The sequence below is a fragment of the Pteropus medius genome, unplaced genomic scaffold, assembly GCF_902729225.1.
Source record: "Pteropus medius unplaced genomic scaffold, Ma_sr-lr_union100, whole genome shotgun sequence".
NCBI lineage: Eukaryota > Metazoa > Chordata > Mammalia > Chiroptera > Pteropodidae > Pteropus > Pteropus medius.
Window position 1 is genome coordinate 7,532,326 of NW_024355008.1, and position 16,060 is coordinate 7,548,385.

Sequence of the window (16,060 nt, forward strand, 5' to 3'; positions counted from 1 at the left end):
TTTTTCTTAATAGAGAGTAGGAATTTGGATCTTTTCCAAGTCCATTTGCTTTTTTCCTCCTTTCATCAAAATTGATTTCTAAAGTAACAAACAACTTTACTAAAATATAAATATTTTCAGAAGGAAAAAGAGCAGCAGGAGCCATGAGATTTGTATAAAGGAATACAGCTCCCTTTACATAAGATAATATTTTGGACAGCAACACAATTAGGAGGAAATTAGTTCTTCTTTTCTTTTTTTTTTTTTCAAGAAGAGCTGTCTTCATAGTGTGTTCAGTTTTCTGAGCGGCATCAGCAGGTCATAAATTTAGGTTTGCCATGGGCAAACCACTTGGTCCCAACATGGAATACAATTAATTTGGCATAAAAGAGGCACATGGAAACATTTGGTGGACTAAGAAATAACTATTAGTAATACAACTACAATATGAATGTGTTAATAATAGACAAAAAGGAAGAATCACTAATATTTTTAGAGGGTACTGGTGAGCAGTCAAAAAATTTGGCAAATTACCTTGAAATTTTTAAAGTTTTACGTGATCAAATATTCGCATCAACTATAATCCCATCCAATAAAGATCCTTGTTTTTAAATGTTTTCGCCAAAAGCATGAATTAGCATTTGCTCTCCTGTAGGTACCCCACTGTTGTCCATACAGAAGATGCATGTGCCTACTATACATGTGCACATACACACACACACACCCACAAGGGAGAAAAACAGGTGCTAATGATCTAAAAGTACTCCAGGCGGTCACAACTGTCAGAATGTTAATTTTCTTCTAACGGGGGTGGGAAACATGTGGGTTTTTAGTTTTTAATCGTAGAATCGGGAATACGAGGCAGGACTACAGGAGGAAGATGATGAGTGTTTATCATGCAACATAGATACGACAGTAATAAAACCACCCTTTCGAGGGCTGGCCTATTGGCCTGACGGTGACACACGTTATGTTGCCATGCAGGAGACTCATAGTTCAAATCTCAATCTTGGTTTTTCATGCCCCAGATCAGAAAAGAAATGAAGAAACACTGTAGATTGTGCCTTCAAATCCAAGGAAGGGAGTACATATGTTACAACCACTGCTAATTTTTGCTGAAAAGTGTGAACAGAGTTCTCTGAGAACGAGTCTGGCTCCTTTCTGCAATAATGCTACTGTGTCACTGGACCATGTTCAAAGAGGAGAAAAGGTGCTACATCTTGTACAGCAGAAGCAAATAACACGACAAGACAGGGTTTAAAGGGTTGTATGAATAAAAGAAAAACACATCCATCCATAAAATTACCCTAAGTCTGGAAAGGATCTGTTACACTGTATGTTGAAGGAAGAATGTGTGAATGGCAACCCCCAAGAATGAAGACCACGATCTCCATTAGTATCACATCACACATAGGCAGCATATAAATGTTCTTGACCAAATTTCTGTCTGTACTTAATCTGCTATTCCCTTGACCCAGAAGTGACAGATACATTACTCAGCTGACACCATAACTGCCAAAGTGGTGACGAACCTGAGTTTGCTAAGGTTCAATGGAAGCCACTGATTTTCAAAGATAACCTCCAGGTTAGTGCCAGGTAATTCTCACCTTGAACCAATTTAAACTGATGATCTAGAGTCAAGAGGTCCTAGGATCTGAAACGCATCATTCTTGGAAGTTGCCCACTCTACTTTTGCTCCTAATTGAATAAAAATAACAACAAAAAACTGGATTTCAATTGGGCACACAATACGAATCATTCTTTTATTAACTAAATTACAAATGCTTTGAATAAAAACTTAAGTGTAACAACCACTTAAAAACCAATAATTTACTTTCTCTTATAGATGAAAACCAGTTACTTTTCTTGTTTTCTTCTCTTGAACAGTGAGTCAAGGCCATGGTGCTTACATACAGGTGTATTCCTTTCACATCTTACTATTTTCCAAATCAGAGTCCATCACTTCAATTCACTTACTCTGGAAAATTGAAAAATGAACATATGATCATTACTCATGTTTATCTTCTACACAGTAACAAGTTGATGTATTTTAAATTTTTTGGAATTGTTTCAGATATATAATATCTAAAAAATTTAAAAAATTTATTTAATCTTAGATTTGAAAGGTCACACATATAAACCAGGCAAATCATTAGCTTTTTTAGTTGTATTAAGTAAAAGGCTAGTGCCAAATGAAAATAAAGATTAGCAAAGTCTGATCATTTTCATTGGCTGGATTAGCTGAGGAGAAGCCAAGAGATGATGATTTTTCAGAGTAAAAGATATTGACCATAGAATAACAGTCTACCGCATTCACGTTAGATCCATATTATTCATTTGATGTAAGTGAAATGAACATGATTAGGAATAAGTAAAAGAGGAAATGGTACTATGTTCCCTTAAAAGGGTACTTTGAACCTCACTAACAGACAAGCCAGGCACACTGGAAGCATCGTGTAGTTGTCAGTTGGAAAAGCCCATGAGACATACATTTAAAAATAACCAACAAATCCTGAACAGCCAAATATTAGCAAAATTAAGGGAATTTCAAAGGTCATTATATATTTTATGTGCTATGAACAAAAACTGCTGTTACCTCCTAATACATTCAAAAAAAGTCACCTCTTAAGGGAAATTAACAAAAGAAGAGGCACTCGAGGTTCTTATACTGCTTTTTTGACAATGGAGAAAAGGAGTATAGTTTCGCCATACAACTACAGAAAATGACACTGAAGTAGGAAAAGGAAAGAACAAAGAAATTAAAAAACAGAACACCAGAATGAAAACAAGGACAACCACGCCACAATTCCCAGCACCAATTCTTTTTTTAATGCCACTTAATTTATTACTAACCACTATTTTTTTACAGGAGGGCCAACGTTAGTATAACAAACATGCATTTTTGTAACAAAAGCTGTCACACAAACCTACAGAGGTGGGATCATTCTGTGACTCCTTGTTGAACCCAGCCTAAGCACTGTTTTAAACTTAATCCACAAACACACAATCAGTGCGTTTTTAATCTTATGCAAAAACTAATTGTATTCAGGGGAATATAGTCTCTTAAGTTAAATGCTGCACTTTGCTATAGAGGTGAGCAGGTAGGTCACAGACTTTGAAATAGTAAAATAGAAAGTGTACTATTCACATGATCAAGGCATGATTGTAAATACCAAAGGTATGAAGAAATTTTTGATAAGATAAAAACACATGAAAACGTAAAAAGAACTGATGTGTTGTATGTTAAGGTAAAATCAAAATGAATACCGATAGCACTCACTGTCTCTGACTTATTTAACTTTAAGAATACATGTGTTTAAAATACTTAATAAAAAATTTAAGTTGTTAGCCCAGAGCCCCCCCAAAAGAAGCAAAACCTGGCGTGACCGAACATTTTTCTCTCTCACTTTTTAATCCTCTCCCAGAAAGTTAGAACAAAGTTCTTGCTTGAAAAGCAAAGATATTAAGTCGCCTATGGTTAAATGCAATAAAATCACGAGCATGAGCATCAAAACAAAACAAAACAAAACAAAACGAACAAAAAAACCCTCTGTCAAGATGATAAAGATTTGTGCCGGGTTATCTATGTATGTAGAAAAACCATTTTAAAGTTAGTCACCAGACACTACATCTGAAAAATGTTTTTTACAAAGTGCTATTTTTTCTTTGTTATAAGCAATATGACTGGAAAGTCTGATTAATGACACCCTACAGCTTTTATACTACTAGTTTTGCAATTTTAACAGATTAGATTTGTTTTATAAATCAAATGTAAACCTTTATGATTTGACATTGTCCCTTTTATTTAAAAAAAAAAAGCCATATTTTCAAGCAATTTTCTTTGTTTTCAATGCCCATATTTTAACCAATCTATAATTGCAGGTGAATTTTATACTTACCATCATTCATCATTCCTTTTGATTCTTTAAATTCTAAGAATTAGTAACAAGCCAAGCAAGCAGTTAGTAAAGTTCTACAATTAAAAATCATTTCTAAATAAACAAATATACAGTAACATCATGCCAATTATTCCCCAGTTATAAATCCAAGTTAATTTTACAGCATTTGATTCCCAGTGCCTTTCTGTGGATTGTACCCACACCCCCCCGAAAGGTAACAAAGTTAGTTGAGAATACAGATCTAGATTTAGGGAGAAAGAGAGATGTTTTGGTCTCACCCCATGGTAGCAGCCTGTATCTTTCTCAAATTTATAAATCAGAAATTAAAATTTATTGAGATTCTTCTCTATTGAGGGTGCTATACTTCATCTTGGCCAATATCAAAAGGCAATGGTCCCCTGACCCAGTATCACCTGGCTAGTGCAAGCAACTACTTGGGAGACACACAAGTGCATTTTTCTCACAGGTAAGAATAATTGCTTTTGTTAAAAAGCAATTCTTGATAAATGATAAATTAAAAAAAAATAAGAGAGATCAAAACAAGAAAAAAACACTAGGTTCTTCCCAAGACACAGAAAGAACATTCTATCTGCTTTTGGGACTAGTTCAAATTATGATCTGGTAATGGGTCAAGAAAAATATACAAGTTTATAATAACCACATACCATTAAGGGGTTCCTCTACAGCTTTCTGGAAAATATTTAAAATATATTTACATAAAAATAGAATTTATTTCATGTACTTTTATACTACAAAATATATTTTATATATGCTAACATTTAAACTATAGAAAACAGTGAATCCTATAGACTAAAAACAAGGCAATAGAGGTTAAAAAAGCAAAGCTTGCCAAGTCACACAAATAGTTTAATAATAACTATATTATTCTCTTAATATTCTTCTATTTAGAATTTCCCACCCCACCTAGCTTCTGTTCGAACAATCCTAACTCCTCAAAAAAATTATTAAAGTAGAAATATAAATAGCAACATAATAAATAATACAGTTAAACAAGAGATGAGAGTAAAACAGAATCATTAAGTCATACAATATGAGCTCAGTAGCAGGGAAAGAAAATGTGTTAGAATTTAAGGGTCTAATGGCTGGATTATCCCTCACAAAGGCGTATTTAAAACTGCTGTATTTCTGACCAAAGTAGCTATGCCACCAATCTTTTCAGAATAAACACTTATGGTAGACAACATCACCCACCCTCCTTGCCTTTGAGGCATGTCTGTTGTGGCTTGTCAGATTTAAGAGTATATGTAATCTCCACTTCTTGCCACATAGGAGTCTTGTTTTTGGCATTCCAAATAGAGCTATCATTAAATCCTTTATAGGAAGATGAGTACAATATAGTCCTTTTCAGATCTTATTTCCATAAAGTAACTCTTGTTCCTGTCACCATAAAGGTTTTTTCCCCTATCCCCTTCATTTACCCCTCTCAGTTTATCTCCTAATTTTACTCCTTTTCTTGGAATTTCCTCAGCTTATTAAGGTATCCAAGAAATAAAAAAAGCTACAGTATAGTTTGAAGAAAAATGCTTATAAAATGGGGGAAGGAGAGAAATTAATCATAAACAGAACAGACATTTTAAAACTATGTTTACATTTATTTATAGATTATTATTTTTAATGAAATCAATTTAAGATAAATCTCTCTTTTAGGCCTGAAATATCATTTTGTATATTCACATCAAATGAACCTAACGGGTGAGGCAAAATATTGGAATCAGCTTTCCTTCAGCAGAGATAATGACCATTATTCTTACACATAAATTTGTCAGTTCTGGGCATGAGAACTTAGAATAATCTTAAGGATTCACTTATTCTATCTTAATGCTACTAAATGATCAAACATAGGGTTTAAAATAGAATTAGATTTATTTACACAAAGGTCATGAAATGACTTCAATATTCTCTTAATTTGACGTTATACTAAACAACAAAAGGGTTCAATATCTCAATTACCGTTCCTCAGTCTAAACCATCAAGTGATCAGAACCAATTCATTTAAGAAAATTTAACTTACCCTAGGAGGTTGTATAGTCCTCTGATTGGAAGCTGATAAAATTGAAAAATAAGAAAATCAATTTAATAAATGAAAGAAGTTAAGGCAATATGATGTTTAGTTTTAAAATACAATGTTCAAGGCTAAAACTAGAGGTGCCTGAAACTCCACTGAAAGTTTCAGCTTTCATAGTCTACTAAAAAACACAGAACATTCTTGATTATATGAATTGATGGAATAAAATGGTGCAAACACTACACCTACATCAAATAATAAACATACTCTATATCGCTTCCCTACTCAATCCAGCCAGAAAGTAAAAAGAAAGTGGCAATAACCAATCACTGTCTCTACTACATTGCCCACCCTTACGTTACTGCTCTTGTTCTTTGTACCCTAGTCTTTTTTTTTTTTCCTTCTTCCATCTTTCCAGTTTTCAAAGCTCCAGACAGCTAACAAATGAAAGAAAATTTTCAGATACCTCTGAGTTTAAAGAACTATTCCTGACACTAGTTTTAGCTACAATCAAGCCATTCTTTATGTGTTCCTTCTTAGCTTACCCTTCACTATACTGAATGGATTGGTTAATGAAGATGAAGAAAAATAGGGTATGAAAAAAGTGATCAAAGGAAAAAGAGCTGCTCTAGTTGTGCAGTGAAGGAGAGAGAACTTCCTTACAAACCCAAGTGAGGAGGACCTACAGCAGCTAACACCAGTCCTAAATACAGAATCAGAGTGCTACAGATACAAAAGCATCAACGAGCAACATCCTGTGAATGACTCTGTAGGAGGGTGATGGTGCTGGTAAGAGCAGTCACCACCATTGTTCTCTGAATTGGATGATGGTACTGGATTTGCTTATTAGCAGATTGATGCAGGTCCCAGAACTGCTCTAGTTTTCCACACTATTTATTTACTACCACTCCTTCATGCCCACTCTACCAACCTTCCAAAGTTGACAAGAAATGGGGTGAGACCCAAACCAAGGGCAGCCACTCTACAGGCTAACCAGAAGCTTATAAGGCTCTCTCAAACAGAGAAAAATGGCAACCGACTGGTCTGAAACGTCTCTCTCCCCCACTGAAATAGCTGAAGGGGAAGAAATAGAAAGAAAACTAGAGAGCTGGTGATGGTAAAAGAAAGTGACAAGGAGAGAAAGCAAGCAAGGAGAAGCTCAAAGCTTAGAGCTATAGGTAAGAAAAGCTGCCAGTAGGAAGACATAAACAAGGACATAAAGGAGAGGAGCTGGTTGGCTAGTAGGTAAAGAACAACAGAGAGAGGAATTAAGTAACTATAACTGGCAGAGGGGCTAACTAACTCTTGCTACTGAAGAGGGCAATGCAATGACTCATTCAGAGCAGTTATGTGGCTGCTCTCATGAGACAGCCATCTCCGTTAATGTCATTTGTGGCTTCAAAGTAAATTTCCCTTACAGGAGGCACTTCAGAGAGTGGTTTGGTCTTTCAACCAAACAGGAAGAAAAGCTCCTGTTTAGAAGAAAATGGGTTGGGAATATGAGTGAGTTCACATTTAGCAGCCTTCCAAATAAACCGGGCTTCATTACAGAACTTTTTAAGGCACCGTCATGATTGTTACATGCATATACAACTTACTTCAACTAAACCATGTTCTCTATGTATGCTCTATTTAGGAAGAGAACTGAACAGCTATGTAAATTTCTGAGGGTAATGTGAAGAGTCAGAGGTAAGATTTTAGAGTTATATTTTTGAGCTCAGAAATGTATTCATCAGAATTAGTATTAAGAACTGCCAAGTAGCTCCTTTTCTACCCTAATACTGTTTAAAAAATAGTTTCTGAGTTCCAATGCTCAAGCAGAAGGAATATCACACATTTGGCCTAGCCCATTCTGAAAAAGAGATCTATAAAGAACAATAACGATTCAAAGGGACACTTAGTCAACTGCAATCCCTCTAATATTATAAAATCAAACAGTGTAGAAGTTAATTTCATTTGAGTTAATCCTCTCCAATAAGCATATGACCTATGTGAAAAAAAGAATGATTGTGATTTATCTGTTGCCACCATGGGCCTAAGGCATCGACAGCCATATCTACATATTTTTAAACCACAATCCTTCAGCATTCTTACTTGTAATGTCGTTTCTTGATTTGTTCTTCTCTCTCTGAAACACTTGACACATGCCATAAATATATTTCTAGGTTTTGAATTTCCATTAATACTTTCTCTGTTGATACCAGATTCACCTCTCCTCAACAAAGGGCAAGAAAATATCACTGAATTTAAAAAATCAATCAATCAATCAATCATTTTCCGTGTCATTCTAAAATATCTGAGCTATGGTAAATATGGTATCTGACTGCTAGTAGGTTAATCTGTCAAAACACAATTAATTATATGCCCTTATACTGGAAATGGCTTTAAAAAAGTAAACAAATGTTGACTCTTACAGAGAATGGATATAAACACCACATATAAATAACGAGCCCAATTTTACTGAGTTTACTTAGTTTCTTTTAATCTTCCATGTGCTCTCATATTGTTATTGTTCTCACCTTAATTTCATTTTATAAAATTTAAATACTTCCATTGGAAAAAAAAATCCAATACAGTTAAATAAGATTAGAAAAAAAATGAAAGTTAAGATCCTACTTTTTAAAGTAAAAATTAAGGCTACAAATTTAAACTTGGAAATAATGAAAATGATAAAAATTAAACTTCTCATAGGTTTATTAACTTAAAGAGATAGCTTCAAAATTTTTTTTTACTATCTATCTGAGGATTTTATTGCATTCCAGTCAAGACACAATCATTAGGCTTTTCCAAAACAGAGTATCTGCAATGAGTAAAAGTTATTTTGGAAACATTTACAATTTTTACTTGCTGATTCAAATGCTCAAATTTGCAACCTTAATATTACATATACTCAGATTTATACATCCAGATTATATAAGAAAAACACATCCATTTCTCAGTCTACTAGAGTATCTAAAGAACAACTTTCCTGTACCTTTTCTCTTCTTGCCCTTCAAGTGAAGGAAGATGTGCCTCTGAACTCTGGCATCAGATAAGTTGATTTGAAAAGTTAATTTAGAATATTCTCAACATGTCAATAAAATAAGACTAAATTCTTAACTTACATATGGTATTAGTTATATGTTAAACTATGATAAAAAATAACTTGGGGTAATTTTTCATAATTTCACTTTGATTTTAATATGAGAACAGCATGTTTGTAACCATACCAGTTTCACAGGCTTCTTAGGGATATAAGCAATGGAGAAGAGGGGTGAGCAAGATTAAGGGGGTGATGGCTAGACAATGCCTATTTCCACCTGAGTCAGCATCTCCAGACTTGTTGGCAACTGCACTGAACATCATTCTTTGTTATACGTGGGAGGCATGGGGGAGCATGACCATAAAAGGGTGAGTGATTCAGATAATGAGAGAAAAAAAGAACAAAGAGCTGACTATTGGTCAATGACACCTAATTCTACCTCACTTTGTATGGACACTGCAGGTCACATACTGTTTTCAGGCATTCATAGGGAGCAACATAATCAGCAGTATCATTTTAAGAACCAGACAAATGGTGACTAGAAGACTCAACAAAAATAGAATATGTATCAACATTCATAATATGATGCTCGTGACAGCTACCAAACACATACTCTTCTGCTTTAGAAGTCTTAATTGTATTTTATGAACTTATGAGGTATGAATTAATTGGTGAAATAACTCTGACATTATGAACACATAAACTAAAGATGGGTAAATTTTAATGAAGTACTGTGTTTTAATTGTTTATCTAATAAGTATTATTAAAAGGAGGTAAAGAATATATAACAGAATTGAACTCAATAATCAGTCAGCAAAAGCTGAAGTTCTGAAATAAAGATAATGTTTCTTTGGAAATACCATGCAAGGTCACATGGAAAATTATTCGACTATAACAATTCAAGGTTTTTATGAAGTTTTAGAAACACATAAAATAAAATTTGCCTAAAGCAAAGCAGAAAGACTAATTTTTTTTTTTACTCTATTAGTTTGTAACGATTATTTTGATAAGTGTTTAAGAGTTGCTTTACTTCATAAATAAAAAATTATTTTAAAATATTTTTTTCAATTACAGTTGGTATATAACATTTTAGTTTTAGGTGTACAACATAGCATTAGACATTTATATAACTTACGAAGTTATCACCCCAATAAATCTAATACTCATCTAACACCATACATAGCTATTACAATATTATTGACTATATTCCTTATGCTATACTTTACGTCCCCATGACTACTGTGAAACTACCAATTGGTACGTCTTAATCCCTTCATCTTTTTTACTCCCTTCCCAACAATCTGGCAACCATCAAAATGTTCTCTGTATCTGAGTTTGTTTCTGTTTTATTTTGTTCTATAGATTCCACATATAAGTGAAATCATATGGCATTTGTCTTTCTCTATCTGACTTCCTCCACTTAGCACAATACCCTCTAGGTCCATCCACGGTGTTGCAGATGGCAAGATTTCATTCTTTTTTACGGCACAGTAATATTTCATTGTATATATGTACTAACCCTCTCCTTTACCTATTCATCCATTGATGGACACCCATGTTACCTCCATACCTGGGCTATTATAAATAATGCTGCAATGAACATATAGATTCACGTGTCCCTTCGAAGTAGTGTTCTGGATTTGTTTGGATAAACACCCAGAAGTGGGATGACTGGATCCTTCTTTGTCTTTTGTTATAGCCTCTGTTTTAAAGTCTATTCTGTCTGGCATAAGTATTGCTACCCCAGCTTTTCTTGTTTCCATTTTCATGAAACATCTTTTTTCATCTTTTTACTTTGTGTGTATCTTCTGATCTGAAGTGAGCCTGTTGTAGGTAGTATATATAAGGATCTTGTTTTCTTATCAATTTAGCAATCTTATATCTTTTCATTTGAGCATTTAATTCATTTACATTTAAAGTAATTGTTGACAGATACGTAGTTATTGCCATTTTCTTATTAATATTTTTGGTCTTTTCTTTTTTCTTCTTAAAGAAGTCCCTTTAACATTTCTTATAATACAGGTTTGGTGTTAATGAACTCCTTTAGTTTATTCTTGTCTGTCAATTCTAAGTGATAGCTTTCCTGGGTAAGCTTGGTTGTAGGTCCTTGCTTTTTATCACTTTGAATATTTCATGCCAATCCCTTCTGGCCTGCAAAGTTTCTGTTGAGAAATCGGCTGACAGTCTTAGGGGAGCTTCCTTGTAGGTAACTGATTGCTTTTCACCTGCTGCTTTTAAGATTCTTGCTTTATCATTAACCTTTGACATTTTAATTAGGATGTATGTTGTTATGGGCCTTTTTGGTTTCATCTTGTTTGGGACTCTGCCATTTCCTGAGCTTGTATGTCTATTTTCTTTGCCAGGTTAGGGAAGTTTTCCATCATTATTTTTTCAAATAGGTTTCCAATTCCTTGCTTTCTCTTCTCCTTCTGGTAACCCTCTGATGTGAATGTTGGTACACTTGATGTTGTCCCGGAAGCCCCTTAAAATATCCTCATTATTTTGGATTCTTTTTTCTTGTTGTTCTGATTGGGTGTTTTCTGCTACTTTAGCTTCTAAATCACTGATTTGATCCTCTGCTTCATCTAATCTGCTATTGATTCCCTCCAAGGTATTCATTTCAGTACCCATTTTGGTACCTCCCTATGTTTGTATCTATGTATTAGGTGAGGCTGCTATGTTTCCTGGTCTTAGTAGAGTGGCTTTATATAGTAGATGTCCTGTGGAGCCCAGTGGCACAATCTCCATGGTCCCCTAGGCTGGGTGCTCCATATTTGTCCCTTGTATGGGCTGTGTGTACCCTCCTACTGTAGTTGAGCCTTTGTTGCTATTGGCAGGTCAATGCAAGGGATTGACTCTAGGGCTGGTTTGTTGTGAGGAGTGGCCAGTGACTACACTGGAAGAGCTATTGTGCAAGGGCTGACCCTACAGAGCAGGATTCGCTTTAGCAGGGTTCTAGTGCTTGCCCCGTCTGCCCTTTGGGTGTGTCAGTCTGGAGGTGCCTTGAGAAACCAAGCCATGAACTGAGGCCAGCTGCCACTAGGACTGGGCTTGGGGCTGCTCAGCAAGAGGTATGGGGCATGCCAAGGTCAGATACTGCTTATTTGGGTTTTGTGAATCTTTAAGATGTTTTACGAAAGTCTGCAGTATGAGCCAAAACAAGCCGTTTGTATGGAAAAGCCACTAGAAGTAGCTTGGGTTGGGCAGGGACTCAGGGAATCACCAGGGCGGGGAGACCAGTGTAAGCCAGGTTGATGGAGACTCAGATATGGCGGCTGCCTGTATCAGCACACCAGGAGTGGGGAGGGCTCCACAAAGGAACAATGGATTCTGCCAGTACTTCTCTCTGGGAGAAAGCTGCCCTTCCAGCCCTCATCTTTAAGCTAGATAATTCAGTTCCTCCTCTTGTTTCCCTGGCACCTTTCAAGCTGCAGCGCCAGAGCTGGAGCTCAGAAAGAGCGTATCTGTCAGTGAGTAAGTCTATGGGTGGGTCTTTTAAGAGGAATGCCTGAAACTTCAGCAGCTCTCAGTCTAAGCCGTAATCTCAACAGGTTTTCACAGCCAGAAGTTGGTGTATTTTTCTTCTTGGCACTAGAACTCTGGGGAGTCTAGTATGGGGTTGGGACCCCCTCACTCTTCCAGGGAGACTTCTGCAGCTGAGATATCCCTCCCAATTTTTTGACTGCCACTTGCAGGTATAAGATCAGCTGTTTCGCAACTCCGCCCCTCCTACTAGTGTCGAGGCAGCTACTTCAGCATGTCCTCAGTTATAGGGCTTCTGTTCAGCTAGACTTCAAGAGATGCTCAATGATGGTTGTTCTGTAGTCTAGCTGTAATTCTAATATGGTCATGAGAGAGGCAAGCACAACATTTACCTACTCTGACAACTTGACTGGAAGTCCTCACAATTTCCAGAGTTTTGTTTTTTTTTTTTTTTTTTTTTTTTTTAAAGAAGACATATAAACTAGATTGTAGGGAACGTCTTTAGCTTAGGTCAGACAACATACTAGTTTTAGGCACTATTGAAAGCATCTACCTCCATATGTGTATCAAAATAACTTATATAGAAACCTGTTAATTGAAAATTGGCAAATACAAAGTTTAGAAACAATAAACTAATTCTACACTTACTAACAATTGATTTTAAAAGTAATAAAAGCCTAAATTTTAAAACTCAATGTTTTTATTATATTAGTTTTAACTAAAAATATTTCAAAGTCAAATATCAGAGGATACTGCCCTTAAATTAACAAAACTGCCAGATTTTGAATTTCGATTCCCGTCTACTTAGTGCAGTCGAGGTCTGTAAACAGTCTGCTAGAAGAGCAAATGACAAATAGGGCTCTGTAAAATAGTTCTATCATAGAAACAATGGGCCAATTAAAGATCCTCTTCTATTTATTAAAATGAATCCTCAACCAGCTCTCCTTTTACTTAGTTTAAAAAGGTCTATACATCCTAAAACATAAAGCTATTTTCTTTTAAGCTAGTGTATAATCTAAAATTTTCATTAATTCGTGATTTCTATCCTTTTTTATTAGTTACCAATATAAGCTGTAAGAGAACCAACCAAAAGCATTTTTTCCAAATTGTATACTTGAAATTCTTGACACAGACTAACAAAAATAAGGTCAACTTACCAATAAATTTCATATAAACTAATCCAAGTAATTCTGCTAGAGCTATAATACCCAAACCTGAAATCAGGAGAGGGCTGTGCAATGCAATACACTCTGTAAAAACAAATGAAATTTTATATCAGAAATTTGCACGAAATACCTGAATTTTTTAAAAGAACCAACAATTAACAGTAATAATATCAAGTTTTAAGGAGAATAATTATTTTTCTAATTATCGAGAAACAAAAATTATTAATATATGTTCACCCATTATTAACTTAATGAAATGACTCCAAATTATTAAAATAAAAAAAGCCATTGTTTGCATAACATGTATATTATCACAGGAAAACTAATGGAAAAGTGAAGCCTAAGTCTCCAACCAATTAGAGCCTGGTTATTTTAAAAAAGCTCTCCCATGAATATAAGCATAGCAGTTTGGCCCATAAGCCACATACAGCCAATAACTATCAAGGCAATGTGGAAAACACGGTTTTCAGTGGGGGCAAAATGAGAATTAAAAAAGAAAAGCTCGCAATATCAAATGCTAGCAAGAATGTAGAGCAACAGAAATGTTCATTCATTGGCTGGTGGGAATGCAAAACGGTACAACTGCTTTGGAAGACAGTTTGGCAAGTTGTCACTAAACTAAATATACTCTTAACATACAAGCTAGCAATTGCACTCCTTAGTATTTACCCAAATGAAGCTGAAAAATTATGTCCACACAAAAACATGTACCTCTATATTCTGTGTCTAGATCTGTGATTTTATAACAAATTAACACTTTTCCAATGTACTGAAAGCAACCAAGATGTCCTTAAATAGATGAATGGATAAACAAACTGTGGTATATCCACACAATGGAATATTATTCAATGCTATAAAGAAATGAGCTATCAAGCCACAAAAAGACAAGGAAGAACCTTAAATGCATATTACTAAGTAAAAGAAGTCAATCTAAAAAAATTAGATACTATACGATTCCAAGTATAAGAAAGACATTCCGGAAAATGCAAAACTATGGAGATAGCGAAAAGATCAGTGGTTGCCAAGGGTTTCAGGGTAGGGAGGATGAATAGCAGAGAGCAGAGGATTTTTAAAGCAGTGAAACTTTTCTCTATGATATTCTATGACTATGATCCATGTCATTATACATTTATCAAAATTTACCAAGAGTGAACCCTAATGTAAACTATGGACTTTGGGTGATAATTCAATATTAGTGTTGGTTCAATGGACTGCAACGAATGTGCCACTCTGGTGGGGGATGCTGATAGTGGAGGAGGCTTTGAGTATGTAGGGTATATGGGAACTCAATTTTGCTGTGAAACTAAAACTGCTCTAAAAAATAAAAGTCTATATAGAAAAAGGAGGAAGGAAGGAAAGCAGGAAGGAAGGCAGGAAGGAAGGAGGGAGGGAGGGAGGGAGGGAGGGAGGGAGGGAGGGGAGAAGGACACGACAACGACAGAAAATAGAGCTCTAAGAGAAATTCCTAGTAAAAAGACTAGAGAGAATGTGACTCTTACCTGAAATACAGAGTCTTAGTCCAACCACAGAGAGCACAAAGCCCAGCACCTGAAGGATCAATATGGCAATGCTGAAGGAGGACATCCCAATAGCTGGAGCTTTGAAGAAAAAGCATGCTGAGAGTGTTTAAGAGGCAATCACTCTGACTTGTATTTTGTACAAAAGAGCAATATCCTATGACCAAAGACTGACTCTGGAGTTCCTTGTCAGATGGTAGATGCTCTCCCAGTGATCTAAACCATGTCTTTCTACACAAGTAATCAGCTCCAGATTCACACATTCAGCAGCTTTTATTTTTGCAGTGAACTGAGCTGGACTGGCAGTTTTTACCCAAAATCTTAGAACAATGCTGCTTTTACCACACTCGCATATTTTACAATATGAATGGCTATTATGCATGGCTTCACCATGTGCACACAAAATTGCTCCGGTGGAGAGAACCATTATGCAAGCATGCCATTGTAAATGCTGTAACCTCTATATTGTGTGTCCAGATCTGTATTTTTTATAACAAATTAATATCTTTCTAATATACAGCAACCCAGAGATAGGCTCTAAGACCAAGACTTAAATGTGTAAATAGAAAAAAAAAACAGATATTTTAATAACAAAAATATGATAGTGATTTACTCCTAAAATGCAGTAAAAATGTTACCAATTATAGTTTGGGTAGCTATACTATCTTTTAAAACTACAATATTAAGATTTGCCAATAACTAAAAATAACATACATATTTCCACTATTTATGATTTATAACCTTATTTTGTAGAACTAGTTTTTTTAAAGAGAGGTTCAGCAAAAGAAGAGAAAAGACAACTTATAACTTCAAAAAACTGAAATAAAAATATAAAGATAATCATTAGGAAATTATATAGCATAATTTTAAAACTCCAACTGGCATTAAATATGTGCATGAAAATCATTTTTTACTAAATATCTTGAAAACCTAATATAACCTTAAAATGTCACTAAGAATAGTTTGAG

The 16,060-nt window shown here is 35.1% G+C and overlaps 1 protein-coding gene across 5 annotated transcripts in view; it reads right to left on the minus strand.

The window, feature by feature from the left end:
* Positions 1–703: 703 nt before the first annotated feature.
* The window catches only part of CD47 (CD47 molecule), a 46,787-nt gene continuing 31,430 nt past the window's right edge, over positions 704–16,060 (minus strand). Inside the window, exons 6-11 of one of the 5 annotated variants that reach the window (XR_005651516.1) lie at positions 15,075–15,173; positions 13,567–13,659; positions 8,879–8,925; positions 5,911–5,942; positions 4,544–4,568; positions 704–1,957 (exon numbers count right to left, since the gene is read on the minus strand). Coding sequence is in view for 3 of the 5 variants with exons in the window: in XM_039856937.1 (XP_039712871.1) it covers positions 1,953–1,957; positions 3,879–3,911; positions 4,544–4,568; positions 5,911–5,942; positions 13,567–13,659; positions 15,075–15,173 (287 nt within the window). In the remaining 2 variants the exon portion in view is untranslated. Of the gene's footprint in view, positions 1,958–3,878; positions 3,912–4,543; positions 4,569–5,910; positions 5,943–8,878; positions 8,926–13,566; positions 13,660–15,074; positions 15,174–16,060 lie in introns of all 5 variants that reach the window. The other 4 variants (XM_039856937.1, XR_005651515.1, XM_039856938.1 and 1 more) reach the window with 4 other exon arrangements.